This window comes from Pristiophorus japonicus, unplaced genomic scaffold (assembly GCF_044704955.1).
Source record: "Pristiophorus japonicus isolate sPriJap1 unplaced genomic scaffold, sPriJap1.hap1 HAP1_SCAFFOLD_80, whole genome shotgun sequence".
Taxonomy (NCBI): domain Eukaryota; kingdom Metazoa; phylum Chordata; class Chondrichthyes; family Pristiophoridae; genus Pristiophorus; species Pristiophorus japonicus.
The window spans coordinates 1459595-1480021 of record NW_027254718.1 but is presented as its reverse complement, the minus strand read 5'-3'; the positions used below and the strand labels follow the sequence as shown (position 1 = coordinate 1480021).

The window sequence follows — 20427 nt, the reverse complement described above, 5'->3', positions numbered from 1 at the left end:
TGCTTAACTGGGTTTCCGTAGTTAAAGAGATCAGCCACTTCCTAGCCCGCAGTAGAACAACCTTGAGAAGGACATTCTAACATTTGTAATTGAAGGACTGAATGCCTGCATTTAAAAGGGCAGCCACGACCCCCATTGTAGTACAGCAGGCCTGAGAGGGAAACTCCAACATTGGGAATGTAATTACTGAATGGCCACAGCAGAGTAAAGGACATCACCAGAAACAATCTGCGATCTCCAGTTTGACCTGATGGTTTTTGAAACAACAACCCAATTGCTGGGAGAATACCGCTGGAAAAGTTCATGAGTGAATTAATTTGAGCAGAATTGTCCAGTCTTTGCGGTTTCAAATTTGAATCACTGCAGAAAACATATTCGTTCACGACAGGGACTTAAATTGGCTGACCTAATCAGTTTGTTCAAGTTTTAACAATAACTATTTTGAGCGATGTTGCAACCTCAATGTCCCCGTGGAGAGCCCGCAGGGTATAACTTAAAGGCGCTGCAATTGTACCGCCTCAGAGCATAATTCAGGGAGATTTCCTGCAGCACGAAGGAGCACATCGTTTCACGCAGAAAATGCTTCCAATTGAATATGCCCAGCGAATATGCTACATGATCATTGCCGTCATTGGTGTTCCTGGTAAGTGACTATAACCATTGAAGTTGTGCAAATCTGTATGTGAGCTGATCTCTGGTTTTGCTCTGTGACTGATAATTTTACATCCTGGACTATTCGCCACGGGTTTAGAAACCTGAACAGTGAGATCATTCCGTTCAGTAAAATTTCCTGAATAACCATTGCAGTTTGATTCATTACCTTCTGAAAATAAACTTGTGTTTGAAATTACCATGCTGCTTGAATTATTCAGCTATTGTCTTTAGTGGAATATTGTGTACTTTTGAATCAGACCTTAATCCGCGCAACAATCTGAGAGAATGTATTAGTAGCAGTGTCTGTACTATAGGATATACTGAGTGTGAGTCACTACCTCACGTGGAAGATCATACCCCCAGTGATCATGTATTACTGGGAGTGTCTGTCACTGTAGGATGTAGTCAGTGTGGTCACTTACCGGTGTAGAACACCTTAACCCAGTAACCATGTATTACTGGTCGTGTGTGTCACTGTAGGGTGTACTCTGTGTGGGTCACTAACCGGTGTGGAACACTGTAGCACAGTGGCATTGTATTACAGCAAGTGTGTGTCACTGTAGGATGTACTCAGTGTGGGTCACGATCCGGTGTGGAACAGCGTCCCGTATGACAATGTATTGCTGGGAGTGTCTTTCACTGCAGGATACACTGAATGTCGGTCACTAACCAGTGTGGAACACCGTACCCCAGTGACCATGTATTCTAAGAAGTGTGTTTCACTGTACGATGTACTCAGTGTGGGACACTAACCAGTGTGGAACACCGTAGCCCAGTCACAATATATTACTGGGAGTGTGTGTCACTGTAGGATATACTGAGTGGATGTCACTAACCGGTGTGGAACACCGTACATTAGTGACCATATATTACTGGGAGTGTATATCACTGTAGGATGTACTGAGTGTGTTTCACTAACAGGTGTGGAACGCCATTATCCCAGTAACCATGTATTACTGGGAACGTGTGTCACTGTAGGATATACTGACTGTGGGTCACTAACCGGTGTGGAACACATTCTCCCTGTCACCATGTATTAACGGGAGTGTGTATCAATGTAGGGTGTACTCAGTTTGGGTCACGAACCGGTGTGGAACACCCTACCCGAGTGACATTGTATTACTGGTAGTGTGAGTCACTGTAGGGTGTACTCAGTGTGGGTCACGAACCGGTGTGGAACAACGTCCCGTATGACCATGTATTGCTGGAAGTGTCTGTCACTGCAGGATGCACTGAGTGAGGGTCACTAACCGGTGTGAAACACCGTACCACAGTGACCATGTATTGCAGGAAGCGTGTCTCACTGTCGGATGTAATGAGTTTGGACCACTAACCGGTAGGGTACAGAGTAGGCCAGTGACCATGCATTACTGGGAGTGTCTGACACTGTAGGATGTAGTGAGTGTGTTTCACTAACCGGTGTGGAACACCATTATCCCATTGACCATGCATTACTGGGAATGTCTGTCACTGTAGAATGTATTGAGTGTGGTCACCAACTGGTGTGGGACACCGTACCACAGTGACCATGTATTACTGGAAGTGTGTTCACTGTAGAATGTATTGAGTGTGGGTCACTAACCGGGGTGGGACAAAGTACCCCAGTGACCATGTATTACAGGAAGTGTGTCTCATTGTAGGGTGTACTCAGTGTGGATCACCAACCGGTGTGGATCACCGTACCTCAGTGACCATGTATAACTGGGAGCGTCTGTCACTGTAGGATTCACTGAGTGCAGGTCACTAACCGGTGTGGAACAGCGTCCCCCTGTGAACATGTATTACTGGGACTGTGTGTCACTGTAGGTTATACCGAGTGTAGGTCACTAACCGGTGTGGAACACCGTACCACAGTCACTATGTATTACTGGAAGTGTGTGTCACTCTAGGATATACTGAGTGAGGGTCACTAACCGGTGTGGAACACTGTACCCCAGTGACCATGTATTACTGGGAACGTGTGTGTCACAGTAGGATGTAATGAGAGTGCGTCACTGAGCGGTTGGCAACACCGTACCACAGTGACCATGTATTACTGAGAGTGTCTGTCACAGTATGATGCACTGAGTGTGGGTCACTAACCGGTGTGTAACAACTTCCCTCTGTCACTATGTATTACTGGGAGTGTGTGTCACTGTAGGGTGTACTCAGTGTGTATCAAGAACCGCTGTGGAACAGCGTCCCGTATGACCATGTAATGATGGGAGTTTCTGTCACTGCAGGATGCACTGATTGTGGGTCACTAACCGGGGTGGAACACTGTACCACAGTGACCATGTATTGCAGGAAGTGTGTCTCACTGTAGGATTAAATAAGTGTGGGTCACTAACCGGTGGGGTACAGAGTAGCCCAGTGACCATGTATTACTGGGAGTGTCTGACACTGTAGGATGTAGTGAGTGTGTTTCATTAACCGGTGTGGAACACCATTACCCCATTGACCATGTATTACTGGGAGTGTCTGTCACTGATGATAATATTGAGTGTGGGTCACCAACCGGTGTGGAACACCGTACCCCAGTGACCATGTATTACAGGAAGTGCGTCTCACTGTAGTATGTACTCAGTGTACGTCACTAACCGGTGGGGAACACCGTACCCCAGTCACCATGTATTACTGGGATTGTTTGTCACTGCTGGATATACTGAGTGAGGGTCACTAACCGTTGTGGAACACCATACGCCAGTGACCATGTATTACAAGAAGTGTGTCTCACTGTAGGATGTACTCAGTGTGGGAAACTAACCAGTGTGAAACACCGTACCCCAGTGACCATGCGTTACTGGTGGTGTGTGTCACTGTAGGATGCACTGATTGTAGGTCACTAACCTACAGCGTTCTCCTGTGACCATGTATTACTGGGAGTGTGTCTCACTGTAGGTTATACCGAGTGTGGGTCACTAACCAGTGTGGAACACCGTACCACAGTGACTATGTATTACTGAAAGTGTGTCTCACTGTAGGATGTAATGAGTGTGGGTCACTATATAGTGGGGTACAACGTAGCCCAGTGACCATTTATTACTGGGAGTGTCTGATACTGTTTAATATATTGAGTGTGGGTCACCAGCCGGTGTGGAACACCGTACCCCAGTGAGCATGTATTACTGGGAGTGTCTATCACTGTAGGATGTACTCAGTGTGGTCACTAACCGGTGTCGACACCGTAGCCCAGTCACCATGTATTACTGGGAGTGTGTGTCACTGTAGGATGTAATGAGTGTGGGCCACTAACCGGTGGGGTACAGCGTATCCCAGTGACCATGTATTACTGGGAGTGTCTAACACTGTAGGATGCACTGAGTGCGTTTCACAAACCGGTCTGGAACACCACCACCCCATTGACCATGTATTACTGGGAGTGTCTTTCACTGTAGAACGTATATTCAAAAAGCAGTTACATGAAGTCCTTACTACTAGGGGAATCAAGGGGTATGGTGAGAAAGCAGGAATGGGGTACTGAAGTTGCATGTTCAGCCATGAACTCATTGAATGGCGGTGCAGGCTAGAAGGGCCGAATGGCCTATTCCTGCACCTATTTTCTATGTTTCTATGTTTCTATGTATTGAGTGTGGGTCACCAACCGGTATGGAACACCGTACACTAGTGAGCATGTATTACTGGGAGTGTCTGTCACTGTAGGATATACTGAGTGAGATTCATTAACCGGTGTGGAACACTGTACCCCAGTGACAATGTATACTGGGAATGTGTGTCACTGTAGGATATACTGAGTGTGGGTCACTAACCGGTGTGGCACAATGTACCCCAGTGAACAAGTATTACAATAAGTCTGTTTCACTGTAGGATGAACTCAGTGTGGGAAACTAACCAGTGTGGAACACCGTAGACCACTCACAATGTATTACCGGGTGTGTGTGTCACTGTAGGGTGTACTCAGTGTGGGTCACGAACCGGTGTGGAACACCCTACCCCAGTGATATTGTATTACTGGCAGTGTGAGTCACTGTCGGGTGTACTCAGTGTGGGTCACGATCCGGTGTGGAACAGCGTCCCTTATGACCATGTATTGCTGGGAGTGTCTGTCACTGCAGGATGCACTGAATGCGGGTCACTAACCGGTGTGGTACACCGTACCACAGTGATCATGTATTGCAGGAAGTGTGTCTCACTGTAGGATGTAATGAGTGTGGGTCACTAACCGGTGGGGTACAGAGTAGCCCAGTAACCATGTATTACTGGGAGTGTCTGACACTGTAGGATGTAGTGAGTGTGTTTCACTAAACGGTGTGGAACCACATTACCCCATTGACCATGTATTACTGAGAGTGTCTGTCACTGTAGAATGTACTGAGTGTGGGTCAGAAACCGGTGTGGAACACCGTACCACAGTGACCATGTAATACACGAATTGTGTCTCACTGTCGGATGTACTCAGTGTGCGTCACGAACCGGTGAGGAACACCGTACACAAGTTACCATATATTACAGGAAGTGTGTCTCACTGTAGGATGTAATGAGCGTGGTCACTAACCGGTGAGGAACACCATACCACAGTGATCATGTAATACACGAAGTGTGCTTCACTGTCGGATGTACTCAGTGTGCGTTACGAACCGGTGTGGATCATCGTACCCCAGTGAACATGTATTACTGGGAGCGTCTGTCATGGTAGGATGCACTGAATGTAGGTCACTAACCGGTGTGGAACAGCGTACCCCAGTGAACATGTATTACTGGGAGCGTCTGTCAATGTAGGATGCACTGGATGTAGGTCACTAACCGGTGTGGAACAGCGTGCCCCTTTGTCATGTATTACTGGGAGTGTGAGTCACTGTAGGAAATACTGAGTGGGGGTCACAAACCGGTGTGGAACACTGTACCCTAGTGACAATGTATTACTGGGAGTGTATATCACTGTCGGATGTAATGAGTGTGTTTCACTAACCGGTGTGGAACACCATTATCCCAGCAACAATGTATTACTGGGAGTGTGTCTCACTGTACGATGTCATGAGTGTGCGTCACTAAGCGGTTGGCAACACCGTACCACAGTGACCATGTATTACTGAGAGTGTCTGTCACAGTAGGATGCGCTGAGTGTGGGTCACTAAACGGTGTGGAACACCTTCTCCCTGTCACCATGTATTACCGGGAGTGTGTGTCACTGTTGGGTGTACTCAGTGTGGGTCACGAACCGGTGTGGAACACCCTACCCCAGTGACATTGTATTACTGGTAGTGTGTGTCACTGTTGGGTGTACTCAGTGTGGGCCACGAACCAGTGTGGAACACCGTAGCCCAGTCAAAATATATTACTGGGAGTGTGTGTCACTGTAGGATATACTGAGTGGGTGTCACTAACCGGTGTGGAACACCGTACCTCAGTGACCATATATTATTGGGAGTGTATATCACTGTAGGATGTACTGAGTGTGTTTCACTAACCGGTTGGGAACACCGTACCCTAGTGAGCATGTATTACTTGGAGTGTGTCTCACTGTAGGATGTAATGAGTGTGGTCACTAACCGTTGGAGAACACAGTACCCCAGTCACCATGTATTGCAGGAAGTGTGTCTCACTGTAGGATGTAATGAGTGTGGGTCACTAACCGGTGGGGAACACCGTACGCCAGTGACCATGTATTACTGTGAGTGTGTGTCACTGTAGGTTATACCGAGTGTGGGTCACTTAGCGCTGTGGAACACCATACCACAGTGACCATGTATTACTGGATGTGTGTCTCACTGCAGGAAGTAATGAGTGTGGGTCACTAGCCGGTGTGGTACAACGTAGCCCAGTGACCATGTATTAATGGGAGTGCCTGATACTGTAGAAAGTATTGAGTGTGGGTCACCAGCCGGTGTGGAACACCGTATCCCAGTGAGCATGTATTACTGGGAGTGTGTCTCACTGTAGGATGTACTCAGTGTGGGAAACTAACCAGTGTGGAACACCGAACCCCAGCGACCATGCATTACAGGAAGTGTGTCTCACTGTAGGATGTAATGAGTGTGGTCACTAACCGGTGGAGAACACAGTACCCCAGTCACCATGTATTACTGGAAGTGTGTTTCACTGTAGGATGTAATGAGTGTGGTCACAAACCGTTGGGAAACACCGTACCCCAGCCACCATGTGTTACTGGGAGTGGGTGTCACTGTAGAATATTTTGAGTGAGGGTCACTAACCGTTATGGAACATTGTACCCTCGTGATCATGTATTACAGGAAATGTGTCTCACTGTAGGAAGTACTACGTGTGGGTCACTATTTCTTCTACTTCCGCTTCTGAAGCGCACCCTGGGAATCGAGTGTGACGGGATTCCACAAAAAAATTAGGACTCAGAGGGCTAAAGATTCCAATGCATGTACTAAATTCTCTGTCACAGGTCGGGAAGACGCTGGTTGAACGAACGGGAGTGTGGGGTTGCCTGGGTTGCTGCTTGCTCCTTCCGCTTCGGCTTGCTCTCGGTGATAAGACTCGCGTTGCTCTGCACCGTGTGGATACTTTACCTCCACTTTGGGCTGATTTGCGCCAGGGTTTGTCAGCTGTAGGTGGGTCGTTACAATTCTTCAAGGAGGCTTTGAGTGTGTCATGGTGTGTTTCCTCTGGTCACCTGTGGCTCGCTTGCAATAACGAATCACCGATTAGAGCGTTTGCTTTTTGAATCTCATGTCAAGCATGCTGACGATGTGGCCCGCACATCGGAGGTAATCGACTGTGCTCAATGCTTCGATGCTGGGGATATTGGCCTGACCGAGAATACTGACGTTGGTGCGCCAATCCGGCCATTAATTTGCAGGAAATTGCGGAGGCTGCGTTTGGAATTCTCTAATGTTTTTTGGTGCCTTCTGTAAATACTCCATGTCTCTGAAGCATATAGGAGGCCGTGTATCACTACTGCCCTATGCACCATGAGCTCGGTCCAGGGTTTGAGGTCCTGGTATTCAAACACTTCCTTCCTCAGGCTTCCGAAGTTTGCACTGGCACACTGAAGGCAGTGCTGGTCTTTGCCGTCAATGTCTGCCCTTGTTGACAGGCTTCAGAGGTATGGTAAATGGTCCACATTATACAGTGTATAGCTCAGTAAACACAAGCTCCCCTGAAACTCGCAGCGGATGGCGAGCTTCCCTCCAGCTATCCCCGCTGATATATTCTGTGGGCCACATTTGAAATTTAATTCATTCGCCATTCACCCTGGACGTCCTCTCGCCCTCACCGGCTTTGAGCTGGGAATGAAAACCCTTGCAGGTTGCTGATCCTGATTCTGACCGCAGTGCACAGCCCGTGCTTAAAGTACAGTGCTGGACATTTTGTCTGAACTATGTTATATTCCCACACTCCAATAGTGCCGGTATAGCTGCTCGGATAGTTCCTAGTTATGCTGCCTTTCCTTGGGATATAGAGAAGTCTCGATGTTCCAATTCTACTCCTGTCCCCTCCTTCACATATTTTGCAGGTACATTGATGACTGTGGTCACGCAATTTCCTTTTCTAGCCATGAACTGGAAAATATCCTAACTCGCAAAAAGTCATGATCAACTATCACCTCACCCCCCTGCTTTCTGGCCTATATTGGCTCCCGGTTAAAGAACGCCTCTATTTTGAATATTCTCATTCCTGTATACATATCTCTCCATGGTCTTGCACCTTCCTACCGCTGAAATCATTTTCAGTCTCACAACCCCTCAAGATATCTCCACTCTTCAAAGTCAGCCCTCTGGAACATCCCTCATTATACATCGCAACCATCGGTGGCCTTACTTGCAGCTGTTTGGGCAGTAAACTCTGGACGTCCCTCCCTCAACCTCTCCGGTCTCTGATCATCTTTCGATTTTGACCACGCTCCTTAAGATCAACCCATTATACCAAATTTTTGGTCATATGTCTTAATTTAATCTTTTCTGTCTCGGTGTCATATGTATCTGTGTTGTCCTGCTAACACTGCTTTGAAATGCCTTCGGATGTTTAATTACGCTAAAGGCGTGATATAAATAAAGGTTTTTCGTATTATTATTAATAACATTAGTTATTATTAATATTAATATTATTAATAATAATATTAGTAATACTAATTATGTAGTCAACCTGTCCCTCCCATCTTATCCCCACCACCAAACACATCCCCTTTCAGCATTCCAAATTTATCAGTCCCTCCATGACAACCTGGCCCAGTCCTGAATCGCCCCCAACATTTCTCCCCTTCCACCGGACGTGCCTATGCAAAACCTAAGAGATGCAACACCTGCCCTTTCACCTCCTTTCGTTCCATTGACCAGGGCCTTCAATGTGAAACCGTAATTGGCTTGTATTTCTTCCAACGTAGTATACTGTATTCGCTGTGCATGATGCAATATCCTGCAGATTGGGGAGGACTAAACAGAGATTGTGTGATTACATTCCTGAACTATCCATTATGTCTGGAAACGTATCTCTCTCCTTCCCTCTGTCTCACATTCCCCGGTAACTTGCCCGAATTCTGCATCGCACTCCCCATCTGACATCTTTACTTCAGACCTTCTAAAATGATCGCCGTTGAAACTCAATGAGGAAGAGTACCACATGTTTCGATTATGCATTGATTGCAACCCGGACATAAAACTGAGTTTAAACTTTTCAGATCAATATTACCGCTCCCGTTTCCTCAGACAGCATGTGCTGGTAATGAAGGATGTCTTCAGCAGAGCCACTCGGAGTGGAGGAGATGTGCGCTGGTGATTGGGACCCCCTCTCAGTGCACGGCAGGCGGGCTGGTCCGCACCCCTGGGGTCTAGCGACTTTTCTCCGCCACATTCCCGGGTCATGGGAGCCTTCTGATCTTTGCCAGATTTGCCTAGCTCTCCCACCCTCCCGTCCCCTCCTCCACTCTGTAATCCTGCTCCATCCAGTTACATCTCCTGTGGAGACATTTCCTGTTGCTTTCCTTGTCCCATTTTTCCTCCACCAACATCCCTTTTGCCGCTGAATCACTCCTGCCCACCATCCCATCAAAGACCTTCAACTTTGTTCTTCCCTCCTCCTACCACAACTTTCTCTGCCTCTAACATTGTCTTAAAACTGTTCATCGCTCACGGATTCCAGTATTGATGAAAGGTTATCACCTGAAAAGTTAACTCAGTTTCTCACTCCACAGATGCTGCCTTTTACTGAGTGTTTGAAGCTTTATCTGTATATTATCAGATTTATAACCGTTTGTAAGAGGGATAGTCTTAGCAGAGGGCGAGAGAGGGAGAGCACGTGGGGCCTTGGGGAAGTAAACCTGTAACTCCTGGCCCACAAGCAGGGCCGTGAAGGCAGTTGCGTTATCCCGGAAGTTGTCCAGTCTCACTATATCTGCCGGTTATCCCAAGGCCTGGGAAACACAGCCGGCCACAGTTAAATCCATAAAACAGGTTAAACCAGAAGTTGCCAGCTGCATTAATACATTAATCTTGCTAACCCGCCCGCTGGGATGGCTCGGCTTCCCTCCCACTGCCCGGTCTGTGCTAAACTCGGAAGCGGCCAGTTGGAGGTAAGTTGGGTTGGGATGATATACTTTACGTGTTAACCCCTGACCCGGCGTCCACTCGGCCGTTTTTGTTCTAAATCACAGGCATTGCTCAGTCACCGATAATGTGTGACCAATAATTGACCCTCTCTTTTCCCTTCTGCTTATTACAGTGAATTTAGTGGCGATTGTGATCCTGTCCCGGGGAAAGTGCGGGCTGTCCAACTGCACTACTCGTTACCTCGTAGCCATGGCAGCGGCGGATCTACTGGTTGTTATCACTGAGGTAATATTGTGGCGGATCAGTTGGTATTATTTCCCGGGATCTTTCCTGGATATCACCCCTGTGTGTAGTGTTACTTTTTTCCTGACCCGTGTTTCCACAGACTGTTCTGTCTGGTTCACCGTCATTTTCACCTTTGATCGATTTGTGGCTATTTGTTGCCAGAAACTGAAAACCAAATATTGCACCGGGAGAACTGCGGCTGTGGTTCTGGCAACAAGCTGCATTCTGCTCTGTTCAAAAGACGTTCCTCACTACTTTACACTTGGACCTGCGGAGTTAGTCGACAATGTGCCGTGGGAATGTATTCCAATCCCAGCCTATTATACTGAACCCGGATGGATGGGATTTAACTGGTTTGATACGGTTTTAACCCCACTGCTCCCATTCGCTGTAATTTTGTTGCTCAACGCTATGACAGTCAGACATATTTTAGTGGCTAGTCGAGTCCGGAAGGGACTGAGGAGTGAGAGCAAGGGGGAGAATGGCAGTGACCCAGAGATGGAGAGCAGGAGGAAGTCTATAATTTTACTCTTCACAATATCCGGCAGCTTCATACTGCTGTGGCTGATATATGTTATAGATTTCTTATATTATAGCATTACAGGAACATATCCCGGTGATTACAATGATTCTTTATACACCTTTCAACAAGTCGGATATATACTGCAGAATTTCAGTTGCTGCACAAACACATTTATTTACGGGGTGACCAAGTCCAATTTCAGAGAGCAGTTGAAGAGCGCGATGACATATCCGGTTACCTCAATTATACAATTATTTAATGGTCAGAATAACTGAGCACAGCCCAGAGGCGGCTCGCAGTGTTTGCATTACAGGAATGTAATATTTAGCCCCAGACTTCCATCCACTGAACGACACCAGGAAAGACTGGTGATCTGATAATACAACGAGCGACGGGACAAGTACTGTTTTTCGGACAAAGCACTATTTCTGATTGACATTCCCCACATGATCTTTTGGAACAGCACCAACAGATTGTTGCATTCAGTTTGAGCTCTTCTGTAAAGGATCACTACAGCTATTTAGTGCAGCTATACATTGCACCTTCCAGAGTGAGAGATTCGATAATAGGTCGGCAGGCAGGGCTAGGATCCAGTTCAGAGGATTATATGATATAGAACATAGAGCAGAGAATCAGGCTATTCTGCCCAACTCATCTTTGTTGGTGTGTATGCTCAGTACTAGACTCGAAAGTAAGAAACTGAATGTGGTAGGACGTGCCAGACTGAGGAGGAGGTCCAGACCATACACACCCCGCACATTCATGGAATGGAGGTCTTACCTCGACTTACCAAGCACCTGCCTTTAGAAACTGCGCTTCCACAAGGTGGTTATCACAGAAATATGCCATATCATCAGGGCAGATATGAAGCCTGCGAGCTTCTTCATCACATCACTGCCCGTCGAGGTCAATGTCACCACAGCAATGTCGTTCTAGACGTCCGGTTGCTTTCATGCCTCCACGGTCGACATTTTCCATCTGTCTCACCGTGCCACACATTGCTGCGTTAGAACGGTCACAGAAGCCCTGTACGTGTGTAGGATGGAATTTATCAGCTTCACTAGAAAAAAGGAGGCTCAGATTGACAGGGCTGGAGCATGCTACAACATTGCTCAGTTCACCAACGTTCTGTGAACAATACAAGGTACGCATATAACCATGCGAGCACCTTCTCACGGCCCAGAAGTTTTACGCAACAGAAAAACATTTCACTCCCTGAAGGTGCAACTAGTTGTGGACCACAACCCTATAATTATAGCAGTGAATGCCAAATATCCGGGCAGCTTCGTTGTCGCTCATATCCTCCGTGAGACAGCTGTCGCTGACATATTTACCAGGCAGACACAAGGGCAATGCTGGATGCTTGTGACAATCGATGTGGCCAAACACCTGGCTGATGACTCAGCTTCGTGACACCCACACCAAGGCCGAGAATAGATACAGCCGGCCACAGAGCCACACGCAATGTGTTCCAGAAAATCATTAGTGTGCTTGAGCAGCTATCTACAACCCTGATCAGATAGCTCAATTCCTGTTCGTATGCTACACGCTGCACAACCTGACTATCAGGTGAAAGCATGAGTTGCCAAAACAGACCGATGGTCCACTTCAGGAAAGTGAGGAAGAGCAGGACGATGAAGAGGATGGTGACTTCTGACCAGACAATCAGGTTGACTATGCAACCATGCCCCCCTCCAGACCGCACGTGGCTACACAGCTGCAAGATTCTTACATCAGCAGCTCACAGATAAGGGTTTTCCCTGAAAGAACGATGCTCTTAATGATGAAGCAGACACACTGCTCTGTGTGCAGCTCAGATATTAATGGTAGGCATCACATTTGTGCCAGTTAATGTTTATGTTGATTCACGATATGTATAATTATAACCTTTTAGGTTAAGGAATCACTAGTGCATAATTGTCCAGCTTCCTGAGACAATGTGCAACACGGTTTTGGAAAATAAAAAACATTTAACACGACCATTGGTCTGAAATCATAAGTGTCACTGGCAAAAATACGTCACCGCACCACACCGCCATTTTTCGAACACTGACATCAATCAAATAGTCAACATCTCCTGCAACACAGAACACAAATGCAAACCAACAGGTGGGACCACTCCCCGCATAGATTACAACGAATTGCATACACTGAGATGGAGATATATCAAAGCCATCAACTGTGGACATGCACTTCACTTTCCTTCCCCCTCCCACTATTCTCCCCACCTCAACCCCTTCCCCTCCATAATCCACGCAGCCTGGCCGAGGCACTCCTCTGACGGTGCCTCACTTGGGGGGATGAAGGCAGAGCTGGTGGTCGCACGTATCCGGGAGTGTGGGGTACAGAGGTGACAATATTCTCGGATCCAGAAGCAGAATCTTGCTCCAGCAACTCATGTGTCATTGGCACTGGGGTTACTGAGGCAAGGGATGGAGTGCCATGCTCTTGCGCTACTGGGAGGCCTGTGTCACGAATGTTCCTGGCTACCACCTCCAGGGTCTACACCATCCATGGAACGTACTCCATCAATGTGCTGTAGATGCTGGCCAGCTTTCGGTATATGCCCCACAATGACTGTAGGATCGGGTCACCTACCTCCACAATCTTCCTGAATAACTACCATCTCTCCGCTCTAAGCTGGCGATTGTGGAGCAGACCTGCGTGTCCAAATAAAGTCCGCGGAGTCGGCGCTGTCCTGGGGACACCCGGGGTGGTCTGAGGTAAGATGCCTGGGCACAGAACCTCCATAGTGAAGGTAGGAATGGCCAGAGGAGCACTTGATGGCCTTGGGGTGTAATGCCTTCTGGAGCGTGGCGATGCAGACTCCACAAACTCGGCACTCTCATCCATGGAGAATAGTCCCAGCTGATTGACAGGCGAGAATCAGTGCTCCTCAGCATCCGATGTCGGATCGTCCGGCTATTCCGGCCCCGCACCCACAACTTCTGGCCTCTGTGGTCTTGCCCTGGGACATGCTGCTGGCTGAGCTGCAAAATACAAACGCGGTTATTAGAGGAGAAGGAGGTGCTAGGGTCACAAGGTCATTCCAGCGATACACACTGTATGTGCACGACAAAACTACCAATAATATCAACTTCATCACAGACATCACATTCCAGGCCCATCAACACATTCTAAATTGCAATGATTCTCACGAGGCCTGCATTATTTATAGGACAATTTTAGATACCAGCTATCATATATTATTGTTCAGATATGATTGGGTGTGGCATCAATTGATCTTACATCACGTGGCATCACTTCATAGTGTGCAGCTGCTAGCATCGCCGTCCGGGGATGCCTTCAGCATCCGCTCCTCTATCTTCGTGAAGTCGCTGGTGACTGGTGGCCCCCACCCGTTTGCTTCTCCTCAGATCTAACCGTCGATAGCATCTTCTGTACAACGAAATGGCATGAAATCATTGCGTGATATCATTGCTAGGTAATATCACAGAGACTGATACAACACATAACCGACAGGTGTAATCACGATTATTATGAAAATTATTATTCTTGACCTAAAGACATGCACCATGACCGTAGCATTGAGTATAACATTCGTAGTAAAACTGAAAGACGCCACATCTGATGATAGTCACTCATGACACTTACAAATCAAATTATCCAAACACATATGTACATGTAAATAAATGTCATAATTACTCTTGCTGATCCACCAACGTCATTCCATTGCTTGCGGCATTAATGGCACTCAGGCACCTCATTGATCACCGACGAGACCACCTCTGCTATCTCGGTGCATCTATTCTGGTCGTTGGTTGGGGTGGTTTCCCGCGCCCTCGACTTACTGCATGAGGGAGGCATTTGCCACTTCTGCGAAACTCCTCGCTCTTTTGCATCGTCCAAAGTGCTCCTTTCCAAGCTCACTACTCTCACCATTGTCAGTTTCCACAGCGTGCTGGCTTCCGTCCTCCACTCACTTCATTATAGTCACGAAATTCTTGCAAATATCTGGCTGGTAACAGCTAATTCTTTTCCCCAATTTGTTGTAATGCTCGAAACAATCCCTCCTTCCTCCAAAAGCAGCCACACCACACCCACACACACTTTCGCTCGCACTCAGCTCCCTCTCTCTCTGTCTCCTCTGATGCGCATTTAATGATGACCTCTGACTTCCTGAATCGCGGGAATCGAGCGTTGCCATGCTGTTGCTCAGGATGGCTACACGTAATGGCAGAATTCGGAAAGATTTAACGCTAAGGCCCATTTCATATCGCTCGCAGTAACGCCCAATTTTTTAAATGGAGACTACGGCTTTGAAAATGGGCGACAAGCCAGCGATCTGAAAACACATTTTTACCACCCACGTCGGAAATAACGCCCATTTTTGGGTGATCTGCATAAAAGCAGAAAATCTAGCCCATCGTCTCAGAAAAATGGGCACACATTTAAAACTGAGATGATGAGGAAGTTCTTCTCTCAGTGGGTTTTAAATCTGTGATATTCTCTGCCTCAGAGAGCTCTGGGGGTTGGGTCATAGAATTTATTTAACGTGGAGATTGACAGATTTCTTTAGCGATAAGGGAATAACGGGTTATGGAGAGCGGGCAGAAAAGTAGAGCTGAGTCGATGACCAGATCAGACATGCTCTTATTGAATGCTGGAGCAGGCTCGAGTGGCAAGGTGCCGTACTCCTGCTCCTATTTCTTATAGAATCATAGAAACATAGAAACATAGAAAATAGGTGCAGGAGTAGGCCATTCGTCCCTTCAAGCCTGCACCGCCATTCAGTGAGTTCATGGCTAAACACGCAACTTCAGTACCCCATTCACGCTTTCTCACCATACCCCTTGATTCCCCTAGTAGTAAGGACTTCATCTAACTCGTTTTTGAATATATTTAGTGAATTGGCCTCAACAACTTTCTGTGGTAGAGAATTCCACTGGTTCACCACTCTCTGGGTGAAGAAATTCCTCCTCATCTCGGTCCGAAGTGGCTTATGTTCTTATGTTCCTGCCAACGACCACACTTCACAATTTTATGTGTTAAATTTAACATGCCATCTGTCTGTTCTTTTCAATCAGGATTAGAGTATTGCTGTAAGCGAAGGGATTGAATCTGGACTGCAACTCAATCCGGAAATTGTAGGATCAGGTCAGAGGCTTCTCTGAAGTCCTCTGCCTCTCCAGCCTGAATACTTTTCATGAGATTCAAGACCCAATCAAATCTGCTGGTGAATTAGGTCCTGTTTTAGGCGACACTGATATTGTTTTCTTTTAATGCAAATTATATATCAGTTAACAGAGTTACGACTTAACTTTATATGCTGGAATGAGTGTCAGTTCGAAAGTGATCATTTGATTGTCCATTTTTACCGATGCTGAGCCACGATCTTAGTGAATAGCGGAGCAGGCTCGAAGGGCCGAACGGCCTACTCCAGCTCCAATTTTATAATTTCTAATGTTCACCGGTCAGTCTGATCCTCCTGAAGTCTAGTACTATCGTCCTCATTGTGTATTACATTTCCAAGTCTCGTATCATCTACAAAGGTCAATATGATGCAGTTTATACCCAATTCTCGTTCATGAATATATATCAAACAGACAAGTACTCCTAATCCCGACCGCTGGCAGAGACAACAGTATAGCTCACTCCACTCTGAACAACAACCAGTACCCAATTTTGTCTGTTATTTGTCACTCAGCCAAAGACATGACCATACTGCCCTGTCCCTTTAATCCCATGCGTTAGAATTTTAGCAACACGTCTATTTAGTGCCAATTTGTCAAACGCCTTTCAACAGTCCATATCATCATCAAAAACTTAATATTTCTAGATATATCTAGATTCCTACAAAATTGTATCATCTCGAATTCTTCTTTAAATTCAATTCCAACTTAACTGCACAGCCTACATGTTTCCTACTGTGTATTGTGAGCGGATCTTTAGAGAATTGCCTCTTTAATATTTGAAGCAAAGCGTCAGTTTACTGATTTAATGCAATAAAGCAAACATTTACAACTGTGTGAGATTTTAAAATTGATAAGGAATCCATAAGGTTATGGCTATTCGATGACGATGTTCCTTATTTCATCAAACAGAGTCACTGCCGTGATTACATAAACCTCACGTTTTGTCTTTACATATCTAATTATGCACCCAATATCCTCCGCTCTCCCCAAACCACCCAATATCCTCAGCTGCTCCCCATCGCAGCAATGTTCTCAGCTCCTCCCCACCCCACCCAATATCGTCAGCTAATCTCCACGCCACCCAATGTCCTCAGACCCTCCCCACTACAATCAATGTCCTCAGACCCTCCCCACCCCACCCAATATCCTCAGCTCATCCACAATCCATCCAATATCTTCACATTCTCCACAACCCACCGAATATCGTCAGACCCTCCCCATCCTACCCAATATTCTCAGCTCCTCGCCACCTTACCCGATATCGTCAGCTCCTCCCCATTCCACCAAATATCCTCAGAGCCTCCCCATCCCACCCAATATCCTCAGACCCTCCCCACCCCATCCGATATACTGAGCTCCTCCCCACCCCAGCCAATATCCTCACCAACCCCACACACCCCCCCAATATCCTCACCAACCCCACACACCCCCCCAATATCCTCACCAACCCCACACACACCCCCAATATCCTCCGCGCTTCCCTCCCAAAGCCAATATCATCCACTCCTCCCCACCAATGTTGCCTCTAATTGTTTGTACTGAGTTGGCCAGAAATTCCATTTAGCGCGACCTTTTCACCTCTGGGCAACATTTACAACAACATTATTTGCAACAACTTTTACAACAACGACAGCAGCAGCAACCACTTGGAATCATATATAGAGTTATGTCATATTGGCAGCCCACCGTTTCAGATCATGAGACAATCAGACACGCTTCGATACAGGGTTCAGACAACTTATCTGCTGTTTAATTATAATCCTCCATAAATGATCGCAAGTGCTTCATTTGCACTTGTGTGGCCTTATTATCCTCTATTGCTTCATTTAGTGATTTGTTTATCTGTTCCCAGAGATCCCTTTGCACTTCTACCCCATTTGTTTTCTTTGTTTCCAAGGGTAGGTTAGGTCCGTATCTCTCCGACCAAAATGCTCCAAATAACACTTATCTTTATTGAAAATCGTTTGATACTTACATCATCATTATGCACGTTTGTTTACGATAGAATTAATTAATAGTTTTTAGTTCGTCATGCAGAAAATATATTAAAAAAGATAACTGATCACAAAAGGGAGGGATATAAATGAACTGCATCATAATGCATTAAAACTACATAACCATCACTCAGTTACACAGTTATACATCGACAAACAATCCAAAAACCCAAGGTGAGCTGAAAGAGCCATATATATTCGTGCAATTTGTATTAATTTTAAATTTGTCAACCTTTTAGCTGCATCTCTCATGTGATCATAGTAATAGCAGCAAAAGCAGCAGGAATAGTGACTTTCCTAGGATGCTGATATCCTGCACGTCCACATAAGTAATTAGAATATGAATCGTAATACAAACAAACAACCAGCACATAAAATTACTGCAATTCTTTAGTTCAATGTATAAAAGAGAATGAACAAAATGGACCGTAATTTCCAACTGCAATCACATCCATTAATAAAGGTGTCTTTCTTGAACCATCACCACGTCATGTAACATGTCAGAAATGAGGCACTTAATCACAATACTGAATTAAAAACCAAATGCAGAAAGAGCTATGATTTAAAATAAATAAACATTCATCTTTCTTCCTGGACAGGAGAACCAATCAGTCTGACTTGGAAATGTTTACTAATATGGTGAATAAAAGATATTAAAATACAAATGTTGCTTCTAATGTTTTTCTCTCAAACATTTGGCACTATATTAATCCCTGCTCTTATTTCCAATATTCTTGAATTAGTTTAGGTATTTCCCAATTAAATAGTGGGAAACAAACTTCATTGTACTCTCAATTTTATTCCCCTATTTCACACATATATACCAAATGGACATTGTACATTGTCACTTTAATAAAATTATTTTCTATGTCGTTCTCAAAAAACAAATAGTGGTTTCTTCTAACATCGCTTCCTGCTATTTTATACACCATTACATAACACTTGTTCTATTAACATTCCATAAAACGTTTCGGAGGAGATCTATATTTACTTTTTTCCTGAGACTTGTTTGGACTGTAGAACGTCAGACAAAATAAAATAGTTCACAACAGCAATAAACAGCGGCTGCTGGAATCTGAAACTAAAACAGAATATGCCGGAACTACTCAGCAGATCAGGCAGCTGCTCTGGAGAGAGAAACTAAGGTAACCATTTAGGTATGTCAACTTTCGGTCAGAACTGGAAGAAGTTAGAGATGTAACAGAATTTAACCAGGTGCAGAGGCAGGATTTAACTTCTCCTGTCTACCTCCGTAACACAGACCTTTCCTTTTATTCATTCCTCCCCTCCCAACTTTCTCTGCCTCTGCACCTGGTTTAAATCTGTTACTTCTTCATAATTTTCCAGTTGTGATGAAAGTTGACAGATCTGAAACATTAACTCCTTTTCTCTCTCCACAGTTGCTGGCTGACCTGCTGAGTATTTCCTGCAATTTCTGTTTTTATGTTATTTAAAATAAAATGGTTTGTGTTTTTACGTCTTTTTGCTTCTCTTCCTAAACGGCTTAATGATATTTTTTAATGTCAATAAATAGTAAAGTGTAACTCCTACACATCCTCCCCTGCCCTCCCCTCCCCAACAGAATGGGGTGCGTGTTTTTGTAAAGCTGATGGCTTTAGTCAATAGCTCAACATCAAATATTGAACACCTTCAATTTTAAACATGTTCAGCAATTCAGAGCCTCCTTAAAAGCGTTTGGATTTCATGACCCTGTTGGGACTTGTTTAGAGGAGGCGAAAACTGATTTGTGCCTATTTCTTCCGAAATCATCTTCGAAACTTAGGGGGAAACGTGCTTTCAACGCACGTTTTTTGTGAAATGTTCATAAAAAATATTTAAACTTTTTCTCGTCTCGTTGTAGCACTGTGAGAATAATTTTCTCCAAGTTTCTCTGAACCGCTTCAATCATGTCGTTAAACACTCAACAAGAATAATACAATAATGGAATTCCAAACACAGCTCAAATAAGAAGGTGAATAATGTGGTGAACTTCCAAAGAAAGCGGTGAGTTTATCTACCCTCAGAGTAGACGAGGAGTTCGTATCAGTTTTGGAGAAGTTGTTATCTCTTTGTCTGCTGCCGTTCCCTCCGTCTCTCACAGACTCTGAGGTACAAACGGGTCCACAAACCTTATCCTGTCTCTCATTACATGATTGAATAACCCGGAGAAACACTTTCAAAAAGAGAACAAAACCTCACAAAATGTAACCGGGACTGAACTGGAGACTCAGGATCGTTGTCTTTAGCCTCCTCCCCGCAGCCACAGAGCATGTGCTGCACCTCCACCTGTGTTCCGGATGAGCAGCAATGTTCTCCAATTGAATATTGGGAAGGCCAACGCCATTGTTTTCGGTCCCCGCCAC

At 45.6% G+C, this 20427-nt stretch overlaps 1 protein-coding gene across 1 annotated transcript; it reads left to right on the top strand.

Moving 5' to 3' along the window:
* Positions 1 to 579: 579 nt before the first annotated feature.
* On the top strand, positions 580 to 11189 carry LOC139257040 (probable G-protein coupled receptor 139). The gene is made up of 2 exons (XM_070874381.1): positions 580 to 643; positions 10279 to 11189. The coding sequence occupies exons 1-2, from the start codon at positions 580 to 582 to the stop codon at positions 11187 to 11189; spliced, it is 975 nt and encodes a 324-aa protein (XP_070730482.1).
* The last annotated feature ends 9238 nt before the right edge of the window (positions 11190 to 20427 follow it).

What these genes read in the sequence shown, in the direction of transcription:
- LOC139257040 (XM_070874381.1), top strand. Translation starts at nt 580, where the DNA reads ATGCTTCCAATTGAATATGCCCAGCGAATATGCTACATGATCATTGCC. An exon ending in TGCCGTCATTGGTGTTCCTG is followed by an intron (nt 644 to 10,278) that starts GTAAGTGACTAT and finishes TGCTTATTACAG; the next exon opens with TGAATTTAGTGGCGATTGTG.